The sequence below is a fragment of the Chelonia mydas genome, chromosome 2 (assembly GCF_015237465.2).
Source record: "Chelonia mydas isolate rCheMyd1 chromosome 2, rCheMyd1.pri.v2, whole genome shotgun sequence".
Taxonomy (NCBI): Eukaryota; Metazoa; Chordata; order Testudines; family Cheloniidae; genus Chelonia; species Chelonia mydas.
Genome location: NC_057850.1, coordinates 231,812,250 through 231,834,293, shown reverse-complemented (window position 1 = coordinate 231,834,293; position 22,044 = coordinate 231,812,250). Strand labels below are relative to the sequence as shown.

The window sequence follows — 22,044 nt, the reverse complement described above, 5'->3', positions numbered from 1 at the left end:
CCCCTCCTTCATGAAAGGACAGGCCATTTCTAACTACATCACAGTTGGCACAATTTCTGTGAAAAACCCATGTGCAATGATTTTGCTTTATAAGGACACATGACACATACTCAGTTCTCAGTAATGTCAGCCTTAAGTGTTCAAAACATCTGAGTTCTCCTCCGCCCCCCACCAAAGTACGAGTTTTGATCAAAAATGAAAATTAAATAATAATTTTTAGGTTCTTTTTATTTGCCTCCTCGTTTTTCAGCCTTTCGAGCTCACATTTTCAAACTTTTTTCTGCAACCATAAGAACAAGAAATTTACCTTTAAGACGAAAAGCTCAGAGTCTCATACTATCACAAAACTCCAGGAACTGGGACTAACAGACCCTCCAAATAGCACCAGAAATGTCAAAAATCATGAGCTGACAACACTGCATTCTATATTATCCACCTCTGGATCTCTGTGCCTGCTTCTCTAATTGTTTTTTAAGACTGTAGAGTTAGGGGTGGCTATTGTCTGTGTCGTGATCAGCACCCAGAACCTGCTGGTGTTTTTAAAACAAACCAACCAATCCAAAAAATCCAGTGATGGTCTCCCACAGTGGGGCAAAACAAAGTCAAACTATGCAGATTAGCTTTTTGTTGTAGAGACAAAATGGAAACAGTAAAAAAAAAAAAAAAAAGAAAAAAAAAGAAAGAAAGTGACTGCATGAATAAATAGAACGAATCCTTAATTCTAGCTTGATCCTATCACTGCAAAGGGTGAAAGATAAAGTGTTTACAGGGATTGGAAATATTGGCAGTATTTCCCCTATTATTTCTAACTCTTCATAGATACCAGTAACAAAAGAAAATATACCATTTAAAAAAAATCCTTTTGCTGAAATAACTGCACATCTGTTGAATGCAACTTAACATGGTACTTATGCCAGAGATGGGAAAAAATATTTTAGACTTTAAAAAAAAAAAAAAAGGTGTGCGTTAATTTAAAACTTTTCACTGATCTGCCAGAGTACTTACAAAGCCTATCCTTTTGAAAGCATGTGGATAATCAGATTTTGTATGGAGGTTTGACAAAACATACATCCCACTACACTCAAGATCCACTTTATTTCCCTGTGGTCACAGTCAGGTCAAGAGCAGCAAATTAACAAAAATACAAAGTCACTTGGCACTGATAGATAACAAAGGTGTTTTCCCTTTATAAGTAGAAAGGAGATTTCCAGTGGCTACAGTCTACAAGGCAAGCTTTCTGGGGTCACAGGATGTAGTATTTGAAAGGTACAATGATATTGCAAAGGTAATAGTAGCAATCCTTACAGAAATTCAAAGTCAGAGATAGCAACTACCTGAAAATAAAGATTCAAGCAATGACAGAATCTGAAACCTGATTAAACAGTTGCTTGGCCAAACTAATGCAAATGGCCATGTTTTCAGTTCTATCACTTTCTTTGAGAATGAAAATACAGTTAACATTCAATACCATGTTAATTTTGTTTCAAGAGCTTTACTCACCATGATTCATATTCTTGATAGGTTTTCAATTGGCCAAACATTTTACATCAAGTATAAAAAAGGGGCAATTGATAATAATTCAATAGTTATATAATTGTTTCAAGAGGTAGCACTAGTTAAGACTGTTGTACAGTCTAATTTTATCTTTGTATAATCATCTTAAATTTCTCTGTATTATCTGCCACTCTTAAATCATAACACTGTACAAATCATCTAAATGCCTCAGGTTACAAACATTTCAAATGTAAATACAATATTATGGAACATTTTTATATGCTAGCAAAGGGTATGTGTGTAAATAATGACTAGCCAGAGCATTACTAGGAGTTTATTCTGAAGCTTTTACTTTAAGCTCTTATATCATGAAAGATGTTTAATCTTTACAACGTTTATTAGAAACTGAGATGTTTTTATTTCTACCATTATAAAAGTAATATAGGAGACCGTTCTAAACCATCTTCAAAATGCAGACCAATCTTGTTTGTATATAAACTGTACACAAAAACAAGGCACTATACATTTTTGGATATTGAAATATAAAGGTTGATTTGCATAGTTTCTAAAGAAACCCATGCCATAAATACAAATGCTTTGTTTAGTTTAGCACCTGAAGCAGCATTGAGAATAATTCATTACCTATTGCAAAGAGAAACTTTTCAGAATGCATAAGATATATATGGGTGGTACAGCTAATTCAGTATAAGCAACTGCCATCCAACTACCTTTCTGTAGAGATTTTTTTTTTACAAGAAAGTCTTGAAAGTGAATACATATTGCATTGTTAAATACATACTTGTTCTATGTGTTTATATAAATATAAATTCTTTGTAATCCACAAACTAACAAAATAACACTTTACAAAGAGAACATCTTCAAAAAAAAAAAAAAAAAAAAAACACATGGCAAGTACTATATATAGCCAAAGGATTGTTGCAGTAGTAGCTTGAGAAACTACTGTTTAAGTGCACAGGAGAGCAAAGTTTAAACACATTACCCTTGGAGTTGAAACAAAGTTTCCAAAGAGTTCTCTTGCACATTTACAATATTACACAACTCAAGATCAGGCAGTATCTAAAAATTTAAGATCTCTAATTTCTTTTTTGAACACTAATCCAGAGCAATTCATTTTGCTAATTCCAAGGTGTTGAAAGTGACGATACAGATCCCTCTGGTACTATCACTAAGCGATAACATTACTTAGAAAAGTCCTTTTGCCTTTTTCACGTTAACTTGCTTCCAAGAGGGCAGTGCATTGTACTCGTCTCTCGTCATCTCTAAGGCGGCCTGAATTTAAGACAAAAAGACACATCGCTATAGGAAAGTAATTTACTAAACTCAAAGTGCTCACCAGTCGAGTAGTGAAACTGTCACAAGAGTGTGGGAATGATTCAATACGTGCATGTACACAAAAAATGTACCCCCCACCCTCTTACCTCAAAGTCTTCATCTGAAAGATAAATTTCAAGTTTCAGTGGATCAACTCCCTCAGGTAGAGGCCTAGCTAAAAGATCTGCTAGTGGATACACAGTTTTGCACAACTTGGCTAACACATCCTCTACAAGGATTATCTGATTAGAAACTTCAGCATCCTGGAGGAGAGAGAGGAATAAAAGGAGAGTTTAGAAACATGCTACTGAAATCAGCAATTGCTGATTTTAAATACAGCCTACTACAGAGCTGGTACCAATTCTGCCCTAGCTGGGGATGGTTAGCTGGCCCCTGTATTTTAGAAGCAGACTATGCACATTTGGTGTTAGCCCAGTTCTTTGACTGGAACAATCTGCTATTATAAAATATTTGTATTTAAGAACACGAGGGCATTCCTCTTCCTTAAGAAACCCCATTTCACCCATTTTTTTACTCCTGCCACCACATTTTGACGAAGGAGGAAGACTTGCAGAAGACTCCTGGAGATAGCCAGTGTCCCTTCTTGGCCATAGTTTACACTTAAAAACACCCTGCATCTGAGCTTCTTAAAGTAGTCACATGGGCTGGAATTAACTTTGTTTTCCTGAAGGGGAAACTGATGCAGAGGCCCAAAGAAATCCCTGTAGAATGGCACTTTGCCATGCTAGTATGGAGATTCTGATTTGAATTACATAAACAAAAACATACTGCTGCCTGTTTTGTTCAGTTACACTGAGACTTTTCCAGGTGGGCCATCCCCACCAAAGACAGTGCAATATTTTGTATGGAAACAGACAATATTCCAGTCCATGGCTTCAAAGAAAACAGGAGCCTGCCTTGTTGGGAGACAGAGCTTAATCAAGGTTTTGTGCAGCTCAGAGGTGGCACCCCTATTTTATCTTACTAGTTTTTAGGTAGGATTCAGTGTTGAGAATCAAGTTAAGAATCTTTTAGTTCCACTTAAGTCTTCAAAGAATGAAACATTTACTAGAATGTATGAAAATCTATAACTCATTGAAAATATCTATCGTGCACTTATCAAAATTCAGCCACGTAACGATACTTATTTCTTCCAGATTCCTGAAGTGCATTATTTAGGTTAATCCTCTGGAGTTTGGGACTTCCCAGCAGAAAACGTGCGGGCCGGTACTAACAATATCAAACAGAAAAATACAAGCGCAGCAACAGGAAACAATTGCAATAGAAGGTTTGTTTACCATTTCTGTGATCTCAGCTATGTCTTCTCTGTGTTCCCAGCTAGGGAACATATTGGTGAACGTCAGGGGTTCAAGACCAGCATGAATTAGGTAGGATTTGGGAGGCTTCTTTACGTTTTTTCCTATAACGTCCAAAATACAAAACCAGAGGTGTTGTAAAACACAAATTATCTTGCAGGCTCTGTCACTCTATATTACCGGGTAAAATTTTAGCAAGGCCCTTCATCTAGACCAGAGGTTCTCAAACTGTAGTCCGCGGACCACCAGTGGTACGCAAGCTCCATTCAGATGGTCTGCGGACAGTTCCCTCTAAGGTACACGCCTGGGCGGCCGCACACAAAAAAACGAACGGCCACCCACCTAATTAATGGAGCCGCGCAGGCAGGGCTCCCCAAGGCCACCATCTCACCTTACGTGTGTCTTCTCCAGAGTCCAGGCACCTAATTAGCTTGGAATTTGGGACGTGCAGGGCTGCAGCAGCCAGAGAAAGAGGCGACTTTCCCCAGCTCCAGGGCTGCGGCTGCCGGGGAGAGACCCCCACTCCTCCCAGTCTCAACTCAGGGGCTGCCGCAGCGGGGGAGAGATGGTACATCCATTGCATTAGAAAGATAATACTACTGATATTAAAATATGAATTGTGTATTTTTATTTGTAGAACAAAAAACCAATTATTATTATTTTTTTTATATAGCACTTTTATCCAAAGCACTCTACAATAGATAGCTAACGGTACAAAAAAACATCTGGAAAGATCATTAAGTGGTCTGCCAAGACCCTCAACAATTTTCAAGTGGTCCACAAAAAAAAAAAAAAAAAAAAGTTTGAGAACCACTGATCTAGACCAGCATTTCTCAAATGCGGCCACCATGGGGCTTTTCTTGTAGCCACAACCTCCTGGGCTGTGATGGGGGCGGGAGTGGGGGAAGAAACACAAAGCAGCAGCCCCTCCTCCAAGGCCGCCAGTAGTGCTTGGTCCATGCCCCCCTCTGGAGACACAAAAGCTGGAGGAGCAGGCAGACAGTGAGTTCTGCACTTTCTCGGGGGTGGTGGGGTCAGGCTTCAGCCCTGGGGTGGGGGGCTCTAGCCACAAGGCTTCGGGTTCCATTCCCTGGCTGCACAGAGACGGACTCTGGCCCCAAGCTCACCACCCCCCATCGCCCTGGCCCCCACTGCCTCTGTACCCACCTTCCCATTCAGGGGATAATTTAACCCAGGCTTGCTGGGGCTGAGTTAGTCTGTTGTGACTAATAATTTGGACATGTATATGTGCATTTTTCTCTCCCTACAATTAAGTAAGTATTTTTGGACAAATTGTCAGAGCGGCCACACGCAAGAGTTGGTGGCCACACTCTGAGACCACCAAAAATGTGTTGTGAGAACCCCTGATCTAGACTTTATTAAACAAACTTTCTTTTGCGCATCAGAGCAACTTTAAAAAGGTGTATTTTTCAATATTCTAAAAGTGTGCCTATCATGTCATCTCCGGGCATATGTACAAATCCAAATACGTAGCTTACTACTGAAAAAGAACAAAACAAAATGGACTCCTCTCCTAACATGCACAATATAAGCCTTCCCTACCCTATGCCCAATCCACCAACCTGCAAAAAAGCCTGAATGGAAAGATGAATTTTGCATAATTTTACCAAAAGAAGGGAATTCCAGAACAGAGTGTCCTGCACTGGAAAATGTCAGCAGCATGCAAAATTCAAGTTTGGAGACCCTGGTGAGAACCTCTCAGCTGCCCACAATGTCACTGCAGTATATGGGGAATGCAAGGTGATAATGGTGGTTAGAAGCTAAAACATACAGGCCTTTAGAAAGCAATACAAACACCTGGAACGGTACCTAGAAGTGAACAGGAAATCACTGCAGTCTGTGCAGCACTCATAATATGTTCCCTATGGCCAGCTGGACCATTTTAATTTGCTGTAGTTGGAACTTACGAAGGATCTTCAAAGGATGCCCTGCACACCACACAGAACACTGTAATAATCCTACGTGGAGGTCAGAAAGACATGCCCATAGATAATGTTTGCAGTTATTACACCAAGCGCAGAGGAAAAAAGGCACTCTTGGCCAGCTCAGTGCATAGCAATGAGGGACCCACAAGTGCTCCTAGATGGTGGATACTCCTGAAGAAGGGTGGACAAACATCCTTAAAATGGAGACAGGCATAATTTCTCAAAACAGCCTCATCCCATTTTATCTGGAGCCTCATCCAGCTCACAATACTCCAAGTCCCTATCTCAGGTAGGCAACTCATGGGTTAGATGAAATGACGACAGAGCAGCTTGTCATTGGCTTAAACCACCTTGCTGTCTCCTCTAGCAGCCTCCCATAGACACTGAGTATGAGAAATAACAACAGAACCTTGCAAGAGGACACACTTGAGCTATTACCAAGCATTCTAGGATCTCATAGGACAAAGCACTAATCCAGGATCAAGAGTGATCCTGCCTATCGCACTCACTGTCTGGACTTAAAAATGTGTGCGGTTCATGGTAATAGCAGCAGCAGGCGGATCTAGAAGAGTCAGCATGGATACCTAAACTTCATCTGTTACGAGAAAGTCAGTCGTGGAAACTAATGCCAGCTTCACACTATACCTACACATAAACCAGCCAGATAGGAATCAATGAAATCTGAGGAGTCCAGACACTGCCAGAGTTGTCTCTTCACCACTGTGACCCAAGAACCACATAATGTCAAATGACAAGGGGAGCAGAGGGGTTGCAGAAATCTCATAAGACTGGTGTGTACATGCTAGTCTACCAAAGAATGCCACGAGAGGTCTCAAATGAAAGCCAGTGTGTCAGCTGGGTCATTAATGTCGCTGTAAATTCCACGTATAAATACAATGTAAGCAGTACTGGGCAAATTGGTTGAAATTATCGTAAAGAATACAATTTTCAGACACATAGATGAACATAATTTGTTGGAAAATAGTCAATATGGTTTTTGTAAAGGGAAATCATGCCTCACCAATCTACTACAATTCTTTGAGGGGGTCAACAAGCATGTGGACAAAGGAGATCCAGTGGATATAGTGTATTTAGATTTTCAGAAAGGCTTTGACAAGGTCCCTCGCCAAAGGCTCTTCAGCAAAATAAGCAGTCATGGGATAAGAGGGAAGGTTCTCTCATGGATTGGTAACTGGTTAAAAGATAGGAAACAAACTATAGGAATAAATGGTCAGTTTTCAGAATGGAGAGAGGTCAATAGTGGCATCCCCCAGGGATCTGTACTGGGCCCAGTCCTATTTAGCATATTCATAAACGATCTGGAAAAAGGGGTAAACAGTGAGGTGGCAAAATTTGCAGACGATACAAAACTACTCAAGATAGTTAAGTCCCAGGCAGACTGCAAAGAGCTACAAAAGGATCTCACAAAACTGGGTGACTGGGCAACAAAATGGCAGATGAAATTTAATGTTGATAAATGCAAAAGTAATGCACATTGGAAAACATAATCCTAACTATACATACACAATGATGGGGTCTAAATGAGCTGTTACTACTCAAGAAAGATCTTGGAGTCATTGTGGATAGTTCTCTGAAAACATCCACTCAATGTGCAGCGGCAGTCAAAAAAGCAAACAGAACGTTGGGAATCATCAAGAAAGGGATAGATAATAAGACAGAAAATATCGTATTGCCTCTATATAAATCCATGATACGCCCACACCTTGAATACTGCGCGTAGATGTGGTGGCCCCGTCTAAAAAAAGACATATTGGAATTGGAAAATGTTCAGAAAAGATCAACAAAAATGATTAGTGGTATGGAGCGGCTTCTGTATGAGGAGAGATTAATAAGACTGGGACTTTTCAGCTTGGAAAAGAGGTGACTAAGGGGTATATGATAGAGGTCTATAAACTCATGAGTGGTATAGAGAAAGTAAATAAGGAAGCGTTATTTACTCCTTCTCATAATACAAGAACAAGGGGCCACCAAATGAAATTAATAGGTAGCAGGTTTAAAACAAACAAAGGAAGTATTTTTTCACGCAACGCACAGTCAACCTCTGGAACTCCTTGCCAGAGGGTGTTGTGAAGGCCAATACTACAACAGGGTTCAAAAGGAAGCTAGATAGATTCATGGAAGATAGGTCCATCAATGGCTATTAGCCAGGATGGGCAGGAATGGTGTCCCTAGCCTATGTTTGCCAGAAGCTGGGATTGGGTGACAGGGCATGGATCACTTCATGATAACCTGTCTGTTCATTCCCTTTGAGGCATCTGCCACTGGCCACTGTCAGAGGACAGGATACTGGCACTTGATGGATCTTTGGTCTGGCCTAGTATGGCCGTTCTTACGTTCTTATCCTGAAAATGTGGTTTTCATGTCTGTATCATGGCATTAAGCAACAGCAAAGGTGCAAAACAGGTTTTCCTCCAGACGAGGTGAGGTAAGGTAAGCAATGTCTCTCTCTGTTGGGATGTAAATTAAGCATTGTAAGCTAACACAATGGATGCCCATATACACATGAACTCAAACTTTAAGGAAGAGATGTGAAGTCAACAGGGAAGGAGCACACTGGGAAAAAAACAATCCAACAGGGAGGAGGAGAGGGGGGTTATGCTGGCTAAAAGTAAAGACTAAAGGGTGTATCTAGGAGGCAAATAATGAACTTTGGGGGTATATCTAGGAGGCAAATAAGACACAGCCTCACCCTGCATCTAGGAAGTAAATGGACAGCGCATCTGCATTCATAAAAATGGGCTCTCAAGCAGCCTTGGTTGAAAATGCTGCAGAGGACTTTGGGTGAGATAAATTTCTTTAGACAGGTAAACTTGTCAGTTAGGCTAGTGTGTTATGATTTTATTTCATTTGTTTCCAATATTCCTACTCACTATCATTTGAATCTTTGATGATAAACTTACCCTTGTTTACATTATAAATATATCCAAGTGTGATATTAAGCAAAATGCTAATCCTGAATTGACTCTTACAAGTTGGTGTGTTCTGTTCCTTTGGGAACCTAGTAGTTCTGCGAGAAGCCAGCATAGAATCATAGAATATCAGGGTTGAAAGGGACCTCAGGAGGTCATCTAGTCCAACCCCCTACTCAAAGCAGGACCAATCCCCAACTAAATCATCCCAGCCAGGGCTTTGTCAAGCCTGATCTTAAGAACTTCAAAGGAAGGAGATTCCACCACCTCCCTAGGTAACGCATTCCATTGCTTCACCACCCTCCTAGTGAAAAAGTTTTTCTTAATATCCAACCTAAACCTCTCCCACTGCAACTTGAGACCATTACTCCTCATTCTGTCATCTGCTACCACTGAGAACAGTCTAGATCCATCCTCTTTGGAAACCCCTTTCAGGTAGCTGAAAGCAGCTATCAAATCCCCCCTCATTCTTCTTTTCCGCAGACTAAACAATCCCAGTTCCCTCAGCCTCTCCTCATAAGTCATGTGTTCCAGTCCCCTAACCATTTTTGTTGCCCTCCGCTGGACGCTTTCCAATTTTTCCACATCCTTCTAGTAGTGTGGGGCCCAAAACTGGACACAGTACTCCAGATGAGGCCTCACCAATGTCGAATAGAGGGGAACTATCACGTCCCTCGATCTGCTGCAATGCCTCTACTTATACAGCCCAAAATGCCATTGGCCTTCTTCATATCCAGCTTCTCGTCCACTGTAACCCCTAGGTCCTTTTCTGCAGAACTGCTGCCTAGCCATTCAGTCCCTAGTCTGTAGCGGTAAATCGGATTCTTCTGTCCTAAGTGCAGGACTCTACACTTGTCCTTGTTGAACCTCATCAGATTTATTTTGGCCCAATCCTCCAATTTGTCTAGGGCCCTCTGTATCCTATCCCTACCCTCCAGCGTATCTATCTCTCCTCCCAGTTTAGTGTCATCTGCAAACTTGCTGAGGGTGCAATCCAAGCCATCCTCCAGATCATTAATGAAGATATTGAACAAAACTGGCCCCAGGACCGACCCTTGGGGCACTTGATACCGTCTGCCAACTAGACAAGGAGCCACTGATCACTACCCGTTGAGCCTGATGATCTCACCAGCTTTCTGTCGACCTTATAGTCCATTCATCCAGCCCATTCTTCTTTAACTTGCTGGCAAGAATACTGTGGGAGACCGTGTCAAAAGCTTTGCTAAAGTCAAGGAATAACATGTCCACTGCTTTCCCCTCACCCACAGAGCCAGTTATCTCATCATAGAAGGTAATTAGATGAGTCAGGCATGACTTGCCTGTGGTGAATCCATGCTGACTGTTCCTGATCACTTTCCTCTCCTCTAAGTGCTTCAGAATTGATTCCTTGAGGACGTGCTCCATGATTTTTCCAGGGACTGAGGTGAGGCTGACTGGCCTATAGTTCCCTGGATCCTCCTCCTTCCCTTTTTAAAAGATGGGCACTACATTAGCCTAACGGGCTGGATATCACAGGGGAACGTTTCAAAAGAACTCAGAGACTGGGGTGCACCTAGTGTTATACTGCAAGGAAAAGCTAGGGCTGGCATAGCCCAAAGGAGTGTGTTTGGGTGGCTAACAGGCTGGTGGGAAGCTGACACCCGGATAAACACAAGGAAGAATCTGTCCTCACACTAGAGGCAGGGGGTGGTAACAAGGTGACTCACAGTCCTGGGTACCCAGAGAACCATCACAACCACTTTCTCAATAATTCTGCAAACTGTGAGCACTCCATGTTTTGTTTGAGGTCAAACATGTGGTTGCAAACAGATTAGAAAGAATTTACTCGCATGAAACAGACTAATCTACAGAGCTCTAATCTCAAGTATCCCAACAAACAAATTAGCAACAAATCAGAATCCTTCAACTACACAATTTAGACAAGGGATTTATCATCTGAATCTTTGCTTTACTTTCAATCCTCCTGTTCCACAATCGCACTGCGGAAACTGCTTGAATTTGCCATATAATACTACGACAGCGATTTGAAACTCTGCAATTTGCAAAATTTGTCAGCCTAGCCTACACAGTAAGCAACACAGTTCAGTGATACTAGTGGAGGAGTATAGGAAGGGTTGCTTGTGCCAGATAACACTCTAATATCGGCTTAGCCGTCTGGTAGAACAATTTAATTTTTGAGTGGAGAAACATTTTCCTCATTTCAGGTAATGAAGTGAACTCTTCCCTCTACTCAAGCTAGTTTGCCTTTCTTATGCAAGAATATGAACTGCAACACACACTCTCTCCCCCCTATGCTGGAGCTCAGTGCTCCAAAGCAGCCTGTTGATTTATCAGACAAAGCTTCAGAAAGTTTCAAGAAAATCTGAGAGGTTAGATAAAGAGATTTGTGCACAAATGAAGCAACGCATGCTGCTAGGAATATTCAAGCTGTTATCCAAGGATACAAACCAAAGTACTTCATATAATCTTGTAGTTTGAATGCTGGCTGTAAGCCAAAAAAAATAAAATAAAAATAGAACACACTTAAATTCTTCTGATTACCCACTCAACTAGATCCTTCTTGCCATTATCTCTTAGTTTTAGGATAACTGCAGTATTTATATTTTTTGCTATTTAAGTGTGCCATCTTATTAGGGCAATGAAAGACCAGCGCTAGTTAACCCATGAAAGATTAATTCCTGTAAAGTTTTCAGCATATCTGACAGGAGAATCACCCACAGGCCCAAGAGGCTAACAAACCAGTAGATCATCATAGTCAAAGGGTACCTGCTCCCACTGAGACTGTAGCCACAAACCTAGCTCCTCCTCCTTCACAGTGATTGAAATCACCCTGGGATTCAGCCTGATTTTGGCAGGGGAAGTGCACAGGTAAAATATTAGGATTTTAATGGTGGAAAACTTGCTACATCAACAGCACAAATAGCTCTTGCAGAACTATACCACACCTGGAAAGGGAGCAAAGGGAGCTTTCAACTCCAAAGCAACCGCAGCTGAAAAATCATAGCCAGCAGAGCTACTGCACTTAGCGAAGCAATTAATCAGTTTGTGACTCATAATGCCAAGCACAGACCACCGAGGAGCTCTCATCCTACTTTGCATTCAAATACGGGGGAACAGAGAGGCAGAAAATCCAAACCACTGCAGACAGCATTCGCCACCCTGCTACCATTACAGCCACTGAAATTCAGGAAGTCCTGAGGCATGTTCAAGTCGCAACCTGCCCCCTGCTCTTTGATGAAAGCCAGGGGGGAAAAAAGTTTCCATTAACATGAGGCTGTATTGTCTAGCAACTGGAGCACTGGACTGTGTCTCAGGAGACCTGGGTTCTATTCAAGACTCTTCCATTGGCCTGCTGCTTGACCTGGACACTGCATTTCTGTGCCTCATCTGTAAAATGGGGATAATGATACTGACCTCCTTAGTAAAGTGCTCCGAGATCTACAGATGGAAAACGCTATGTAAGAGTTAGGTGGTATTGTGACCAACATGTCCTTCAGAGTCTCAGAAATGCAATAGCCTTCCCAGTCCTCAAAAAACCAGCATGTGGTGCACAAGGGCCTTCACAACTACTGCTCCATCTTTAACCTCTAATTCCTACTCCAACTGGAAACAACTCAAGGCCAACATGTGAAAAAAAAATCTGCCAAAATCCTGGATGTTCATCAGAATTCTGCACAAACAGTACTCCAGTGGCACAGGAAGAGGACCTCTGCATAGCAATGGATACACGTCATGTTTCAATGCTCAGCTTTTCGGTGACTTTCCACACTCAGCCACAAGGTGTTACTGATCCATTTAGGTGACACAACAGGAGTAGACGGTACAGTATCATAATGACAATCATTCCTCTCCTACCAGACCCAGAGAGCAGTGATCGGTCACTGGCACCTTCTTCCCCAAGGGACCACATACGTGGAGTTCAACATGTATTCCTCCCCCCGTTCCAGCTCCTTAACACTCTTCAGCATATGAGCGAGACCCCTGGAGAAGCTGGAAGGTGCCACTGATTCAGCTGCCAACAATACGTGAGTTGGACAGGTCATTTACTGCAGCTGAAACCAATGCCATCGAGGATCCACAGTGCCACAAGAGATCAGCTCTTTACTTGTAACTGGGAAGGGGGGCGTTAGGGGCTGGTGGTCCCGGGGGGAGGGGGGGGCGGCCAGGGGACAAGGAGCGGGGGGTGTTGGATGGGTCGGGAGTTCGGAGGAGGCGGGGGCCAGGCTGTTTGGGGAGGCATAGCCTTCCCTATCCAGCCCTCCATACAGTTCCAGAACCCGATGCGGCCCTCAGGCCAAAATGTTTGCCCACCCGCGCTCTAACTTGTGCAGATCATATCCGGTTGTCTCCTTTGTGAGGCAGGCCACTGTGAGCACATCACCCCATGCTTTGCTCCCTACACGAGCTCCCAGTGTTAGTTCAAAGCCATCAACAAATCAGAACCCAGTTACATCAGCAATTGCATCTCCAACCATTCCTTTGGGACAATACACTTTACAAAACCCAGGACAAAGTACATTAGAGCTGGAGCCACAGCATTCAGCATTAAAGGGGGTTCTATAACAGCATGAATTTCCAGAGATCAAACTAATCCACCATCTGCCCAATTTCCTCTTTGAGGAAGTACACTCACATTACAAGCAAGATGATTTAAATATAGTAAAACATTGCTTCCCAAACACAGGCCTCTAATCCTAATGGTAGTATTGGGGGAAAGAATAGACAAATTCCTTGAAGTTTACTAGGGACCTCACCTTGCCAATTTATTTTACCTGGGGAGCACTTAAATACTCTGGTGATCGTTACTATAGAAACCTTAAAATAGTCAGGATCAACACTGGCACAAAGTAGCTTTCTTATTACCTTTGCAGTATTGGAGTACTGTCTCCATGGCACATTTCCTGTCTGTAGCCCATCGGATTCGAGCTGATCCAGTTATTTTGTTTTCTACAGGCCACCAGCCTTGCCAAAGATATACTTCATGGTGATTGTCAACAAGGAAGAGTGCTAAAGAAGAACCAGAGAAGAACCAAAAATACCAGAGATTTAGTCAGTATATATTTTACTGGGTTTATTCATAAGATAAACTGCATAGCCTTGACTAAAATCAGCCTATTTTGGTTGGACAGATGAGACTCATCTTAGAGTCCACCAGTGTCATTTGTTATCTAACCATAGAGATTTCTGTAAACCCAGGAAGCAAGGGGCTGAGCTCTGGTTCCCCACAGGAAACGGTGTGCTCTCTTTAATAATAGTTTGTGTACAAATATGTTTAATTTGTTTTAAGCATCTGCAAAGTGGAAATTTCAATCTTTTGTTGCTAAAGGTTGAACCCCTCCTGGTTTTATGCACACTGAAGCACTACTGCTATTAATTAAATCTGAACAGACCCATGCTTTACTCCTGGGAGAATTCTGAGTCACTGAGCAATGCAGAATTTGTGCAGAATTAATGTTCTGTGCAGAATTTCCTTTTTCCTCTTCAGAGCCCAGCTTCCCAGCTTGCAAATACAGGACACTGCTGGGGTGGAGGGGGAGCTGGAGGGTTCCGGGCAGCTGCAGGTGGGCCCTGGGGGGAGAAGGTGCAGGTGTCTGGCCTGGGGAATGCACCAAGGCTGGACGCTGGGTGGGAGTGATGTGGATGTCTGGCTTGCGGGGACCCCACAGCTGGGCTCTTGGGGGGGAGAGGGCATGGGAGTCTGGTCCCGCAACTGGGCTTTGTGAGGGAGGATGCAAAGAAACAGGAACTGGGTTGTCGTAGGGGTTTCTTTAACCTTCTACTCCTGGGGGAATCTAGTGCTGAAAGGTACTTTGAAATAAATCACCAAAATAACTGAAACTGGCATGATCATACAATGTTATTTTGACAAAATATGAAGAATTTTAACTAATTGTGCGCAGACTTTTTAGGTGCAGAATTCCCCCAGAAGTAATGCTTACTGCGTCCCAGAGCAAAGCAGCATTGCATTATGCCTTTTGCCTCCCTACTTGCTTGTTGCACGAATACTTTTATAGGTCACCATTGTTCAATAACTCCTGTCAGTATGTTTCCCTACTTACATGTTAGAATAACTTTATACTAGGGATCTCTGTATTTGGCACACTTATTCATGGGTATCATAGTGGGGATCAGTGGAGTATTTACACCAATAGTCTGCTTCTGTACCTGGCTGCGGGGCAGTGTAGAGATCCTCCTGCAGGAATGGCATGGAATTGACAACAGTGGGATCTCTTGCAGGATATATATATTCAGTGGCTGAGAAGTCTCCTGATGAACTGCTGAGGATGAACAGGCGGGGGGTGAAGTTAAACTTTCCAGGATCTAATAAAACAAAAACCAAAAATGTTTAGTACAACAGGACAGTTAATTTGAAAAGCTGTATTTACGCTTGCTACATTACACTTTGGCTTTTAAATAATCAGGAAAGGAGACTGGCAACGGCTGGCATATAAAGCATTTCAGCTTTAGCCACCATTTTGAATCCAACCCTCGCTAGTTGTGACCAGCCATTTGGGGTATGTCCACACTACAATTAGAGTCCCACCAGCTGAATGGTACTCATGGCGTTCGGGCTAAGGGGCTACCTAACTGTGGTGTAGACGTTCAGGCTCAGGCTGCAGTTTGAGCTCTGGGGCCCTCCCATCTCACAGGGTCCTAGAGCCCGAAAGTCTATGTTGCAATTAAACAGCCCTGTAAGTCCAAGTCAGCTGGCATGAGCTAGCCATGGGTTTTTAATTGCAGTTTAGACATACCCTTGGTGGCTGACTGTTCTGTGGCTTATGTGAAGTTAGCCTCTCTCACAATCTACTACTTAACTGACAGATTTTCATATTGTAAATCTATCCCATAACTACTATCTTTGTTGGCAGTTCCAGAAGAGCGGTCAATGATTAAACATAAAACCATCATCCAATCCCTCCAGAGGAGAACTGAAATATATCTGGTGGGCGAAGAGTTAGCTGCTGCTCTGTTCTATGCATGTGCGGGAGGACGACACTTCACTCTCCAGCCCCTTGCATCCCCAGACACCAATAGATTCGTGTGTGTGTGGCAGGAAGCATATTTTATTCTCCAATGAGTGTCCTGACTTCACCAGGGCCCTGACTATTCCTAAAGTTTCACTTCAACAACGGAAATATGTTCAACTAAAACACAATGTATTTTATAGTCCTACAGTGCAGTAACATGTAGTTGAACATCACTGGACTGCAATACTACCTTGCAACATGCAATCATAGGCTTTTCGATCTCTCCTTCCTAATGCATCCCAGAATCCCAGTGGCTCTGACCCTTCATCACATTCATGTATTGTCACCTTGCTGCTGCTGTGCAATCCAGCTTCCAATGGACATCTGCAACACAAAGAAGTTAGGTGAACCCAATACCCTTACTTCCAGCAACATACAGCTTCATGCACTTGTCAGCAGCCCAAGCCAGTCCAAAGACTGACTCCATGGACACTGGCACTTCCTTTTTGCCAGCCTGATCCATATGAAAATCAATACGGGAAATACCAATGTAAGATATGGCATTTCAGTAATGGTATTTATTTGTACGACTGATCGTGTATGCAGAGCGTGAGAGAATGCTCATGTGAGCTCTTTACCAATTCTTCAGTTTCTCCTTTCCATCCCCCATCAGTGCTTCTTGCAAACTTCCTTCCCTAGCCTTGTCATACCCTCTCTCTCATAAGGCTTTTTTTTTTATCCTATCACCTCTGTTAGGTCATAGTTTAATCTTCACTTTTAGATGCTTTTCCGTCTCCCAGAGATTGAAAACATATTGCTTTAAAGGGAATTGCAATTCAATACCGCAAAGAACAGTACGTGTATCTCACCCTATTGGGATTGTGTGAAAATCAGAATATGCACATAATGAACTAGGTGCCCTGTCCATTCCTCCTCTCCCAACACACATCCTTGCTGCAATCTCTCAACCCACTCAAGATCAGTGCTATTGGAGGGTTGCTGGTTTTTTTTTTTCCAGCAGACAGCTACATTTAATAATCCAGCTACAAAATACAAATGTCTCCAAGGTATAAGTCAGCTACTTACTGTTCTTTTATTTTATTGGCTGCTGTTCTTCCTACATCCTTTGTGTGAGACTGTGCTTTGCAGCCATGCCACAGATAGATAAGGGCTTTATTTATATTGAGAACAATCATAGATGTCCTGGACCTTAGGCTGCTGCAGTGACATGCTACTTCAAGTAAATTTCCTTCAATGGAAACTTCTCCTCGCACACAGTACAGCCTCCAGTCACCTGGAATGGGCGCAAATAGGACGAAAGCTTTATTACAGTCTGGCAAAGTTACTTCTAATTCAAGATCTTTTAGGATAAATGGCAAGCACTGCATTGTATTATACAACCTTAAGTTGTCACAAAGTGATGGAAGGAAATTCACAGTTAATTTTATCACTGCTTGTTAACCCTCCCCCTTTTCTATTTAGGGTGAACAAGGGACCCATATAATAATGATACCTTATCTTTTAATGTCATCTCCACTTGGTGAATTGCAATACCTAGGCACACCAAGTCAAGTTCAGGTTTATCCCAATATAATTGCAGCCCTTCCAAGCTACCACTGGAGTGAAAAGAATTTGCCTAGTATTCACAGAATACACAGTAGGAATTTCAGTGTGTGGTAAAAAGGTCACCGAAGTTTTGTTTGAGTAATAGAAGTCCAAAATGACAACATGCAAAACCGCAAGTCCATAATCAAATAATCATTTTTTGCTCTGTAAAACAGAGGAGCATCTTAAAGCAGAGGCAACAATTTAAATGTATGTACAGCAAAATGAATTTGCTCTTGGGTTGACAAAACACATTTTAAGTCTAAGTGATGAGTGAACTAAAATGAAAGCACAAGTATAAGCCCTGTGACAAAGATCATCTACAGAAAAAGCTCCACTATTCCCTTTGGTATAGAATGAGTGCTAGTTTAGCCTTCATGTAAAATCCATTTTTCCAGAAAAGGAGGATCTTGGAGCAGAAAACCTGTATCTAATAAGTGATTTACTTTGTGTATTTTCTTCTTCCTCTTCCCTTCTTCCAGCATGCACAACCATCCCTCCCTGGAAGCACTGCAGAAAGCATGGTGGTTCTTTTCCTTGAAGTACTTGTACCTAGAAATGGAGAGCACCAAAATACCAAAACCACAGCAAATGAATGTAGAGATTGAGGAAAACTGCCTCTTGGCAGAGTCTTAAAAATAATATAGTCCTGGCCACCCACAAGGATGGTTTTTCTAATATGTTAAAACACCGACTATTGTTTGAGCTGCCAAATGCATCAACATTCAGTGGGACTCATACATGTTGTTCTGGTTAGGAACTGCATAACTAAGAGGAACCTGTACCCATGTTGCAGTGTTCAGCAATCTTAAATTTCAGAGGATAATTAGCACGGACTATATTGTAATTTAAATTGGTTTATTTTCAAACAGCATTGGAGTCCATTAACGGCAGGAGCCATCTTCTCAAAGAACTGAGACATTGAGACAACAGGTATATGGCAGCCCTATTAAGATTGTAAAAATGATATACAAATATGCTTTAATATTGCTTAAAATGCTGGCTTCTATGAAGCCTTAAAAAGTTTTGTCATTATTGAACTGACATTGCTGCTTATTAAATGGATAGGACTGACTGGTTTATAATCACTTGCACAGAATTTGATACGGGAGGTGTCAAATGTGATCATGTCCTTTGCTCCCTTCACCCCATGCCTGCTCCCCAAGCTATGTCATTACAATACTTTCCAAATACAATTCAATTTTATGTCTTGGCCTGGCAGAAAACGCTTCTTATGGGGCTCAGCAGAATGGCTGGAGCTCTTCTGATACTTGCAGTGTGAGAGAATATGAATTCCTTAACTGGATTCTGGACCTGAAGGCAGGGGAGGTGTCTACAGTTCATGCCTTTGCCTACAACTAGGGGGAGGAGAGAAGAAACAGACTTCCCAGAAGGCAGCTCTTGGAATTACATAATCCACAAAGAAGCCAATTTTTTTTTTTTTTTTTTTTTTTTTTACAATGCTGGAATGTTGTTCTGCAAGTCCAAAGGGGACTTTGGGGGGGCTGTGTATATGCAGGGGCAATAGGTACAACTTCTGCATTAGAAGGGAGCCAAAAATAGATGATCCCCAAATCCCACCATTTACTCACCAGATTTGGGTTTTTGGACAGTACTAGTATTTTTTAACTACAGGTTTCCCATAGCGGTTTCTACATAGTGGGTATGTTGGCAGCTCACCTGTGATCCTCTCTCTTCATCAAGCTCCACAGTCATTAGTGCTGACGTTCCCTTCTCGCTCACTGTGGAGTGCCTCCCTTGCCAAAAGAAGTACACACACTTCTCTTTTCCAACAGCCCTTACTTGCTGCTCTCCCTTTTGTCTGCTTCCAACTGCAAAACAAATGGCTCGCATTGAAGGAAAACAGCTATTGCTAGCGTTGTGGAGTGCACAGCCAGCCAGCTCAGTGATGTGAAATCCAGTGCAGCACAGACTACACGCATAATCTGAGAAACATTAAGTCAAGCTGTGCAAGATGCATGTGCCAATTCTTCACAGGGACATACATCATCTGGTGGATGTAAAGCTGCACGCACAGACTCCACTGACTGGCCAAAGGCCTCCAAACCAGAAGGAGGATCATACAAAATAATTAACTTCACTCGAGAGAATCAAACATGAAATGGTGTAGCCAGTCATGTTACCAAACAACAAAAAAAGCACACAGTGTCTCATTTTCCATATTACACTGTTCTTTGGCAGCAAGAGATTAGCTGGCTGCTGAACGATATTGGAAACAGCAGCAGTTGAGACAGCTACAGGCAGAACATGAAAATTCTTATTGGTATAATTATATTAAAAAAGAAAACCGCAAGGGGATTCCAAGTTATGACAATCAGAGAACACTAAGTTAATAACTTACTCTCATGAAAAGAGTCTCGTGATTACTTGTAAAAGTTTCATTTTCCAATTAACTAAATGCTCCATGTTAGTCTGAGCAGAGGACTAGGAGCCAAGAATATTTTTAAAAAAGACCTTTATTCATTATCTGAATATTACAATTAGTAATCAACAGTGTGTGTGAAAAAAGACAAGTTCTACATTAAAACCCTTGATGGAAAGCTTTACTTTAGTTACTGAACACTCTGAATAACCTGTGACACAATTAGGACAAGATTTTCAAAAACAGGAGTTTAAAGTTAGTCTCCTAAATCTATTTTGACACCTACCAGATATTCAGAAGTGCTGAACAACCACTCTGCAAATCCAGGCCCTCTAAAGTCATCTCAAATTGGACACCCAAAATCACTAGTCACTTGAAAATCTTGGCCTCAGTCCCCTCCTAAACCCTTCAAAACAGTGAAAGGCGCTGTCTCGTTTGACAAAACCAGCCCAACCGAGCAGATTCGTACTTTCAGAGTCAAACTATTTGCAAAGTGTAAGGAAAAAAAACAACCCTAAAAATTCTTCAAGGAGCGAGAAGTTGGTTTTCTTTTGTTTTGTTTACATATGGAATCAGCTTATCGTTTCATATTTAAGTCAGATCGTTTTCTATTCAATAGCTTCTGCAACAAAGCACATGTGTCTGGGTTTACTTCATCAGCAGCTACTCTCGGATTCACACCCTTTTGTGCTCTAACTGGATTCTCCATTATCTTGACTCCACAATCAAGCATTAATCTGCATCTTTTAAGAGTGAAGCCATATTTGTGTTGTGGCCGATTAGCGCACTTGCACTTGGAACACACTTTTCATTTGTGGGGCTGTTTGTACTTTACTTACTAATGAGGCGATCTCCTGTTCTGGAGTTCATCCCCCATTTTGAAAGCATGGAGTGAGGCATAGCCCTACCAGTTCCCTACCTGAGCAAAGATCACCCCGAATTGGTTGTTTGCCAAAGATCTACCTACTCAGACTTTTTGTCGGAGCATAGTTAAGAATTTTCAAATCAAGGTTGAAATGCATTGAGGAGTGTTTGGAGAGCCAGCATAAAAAGAGATTCCTTCCCTCTTGGCACTTTGGCTTCACTATCTAGCACAGACTTTTTCTTCCCCCTGGGTTCCTCTCTCCACTACCTGGCAAAGGCTTCACCTGGAACTAAACCTACATCTCTTATAAGTCAGTTCAGAGCACTGCCAGTAGTCCAGCTCCCTACCTGATTCAGTTCTAGGTTAAAGTAGATTACAGTTACTCCTGATGTCATCACTCAAGCCATTTTGCAAACCAGAACTAAGCGACTACAATTTGGATGCAAGTAAGCGAATACACATGGAAAACTGCTGTGTGATAGCACAGATTACATTTGGTGTGAGGAAGAGGAAAAACAGCAATGATTTTACCAGGAATTCTACTTTATATCTTGCTTGCAAAGTTCGTTTAACGGCCACATGCTGTAAGTGAATTCCTGCCTTGTTTGCCTAATGGGGTGCATCACATGCAAGGAAATTTAGCTCAGGATTTTGCTAGAACATTAGTTATTTTAGCCACAGACATCAGTATTTAGCATGAAGAAATTCAGTTGTTCACTAACCTGCAGTGCTCACCATGTACTTCCATTTAACCACATACGTGTCTCCCTCATGGAACTGTCCAATGCTTTGTTTAGGAAGCCTACTGTAATCAAATTCCAGGATGTGCCAGACATCCACAGAGGCAGTGATAATTTCAAACTGCCTCCCATCTTCTCCTTCAATAAATCCATAGCCACGGCCAATATTTATTCCATCCAAGACTGTGCCAACTGTAGTTTGGGGCACTGGTACCATTAGCATGACATCATATGGTTTCAAGTCAGACCTGGAGTCTTCCTGTGACAAGACACGTAACAAGGTTTTTTTTTTTTGGTCTATGTTTAGATTTTTTTCTTCTTACCCAATGATTTAATTATAAACACACAAGTAGCAAATGTATGAGATACTTTGTGATGCAGTGGTACAGTTTTCCCTTTGTACTAAAGCCAGTTTTGAAGCATTGATCAACCCCCCAAACACTAGTTGATTAAGAGCATGTATGT

General features: G+C 41.9%; 1 protein-coding gene across 20 annotated transcripts in view; it reads right to left on the bottom strand.

The window, feature by feature from the left end:
- Window positions 1-1,076: 1,076 nt before the first annotated feature.
- The window catches only part of SVIL (supervillin), a 214,206-nt gene continuing 193,238 nt past the window's right edge, over window positions 1,077-22,044 (bottom strand). For all 20 annotated transcript variants that reach the window (XM_043541407.1, XM_043541420.1, XM_043541411.1 and 17 more), the window contains 10 exons: window positions 21,562-21,838; window positions 19,272-19,423; window positions 18,038-18,143; window positions 17,073-17,280; window positions 16,237-16,370; window positions 15,184-15,339; window positions 13,882-14,025; window positions 4,125-4,246; window positions 2,934-3,089; window positions 1,077-2,784 (listed from right to left, as the gene is read on the bottom strand). In XM_043541407.1, coding sequence (XP_043397342.1) covers window positions 2,698-2,784; window positions 2,934-3,089; window positions 4,125-4,246; window positions 13,882-14,025; window positions 15,184-15,339; window positions 16,237-16,370; window positions 17,073-17,280; window positions 18,038-18,143; window positions 19,272-19,423; window positions 21,562-21,838 — 1,542 coding nt within the window. In that variant the 3' untranslated portion in view covers window positions 1,077-2,697. The remainder of the gene's footprint in view (window positions 2,785-2,933; window positions 3,090-4,124; window positions 4,247-13,881; window positions 14,026-15,183; window positions 15,340-16,236; window positions 16,371-17,072; window positions 17,281-18,037; window positions 18,144-19,271; window positions 19,424-21,561; window positions 21,839-22,044) is intronic.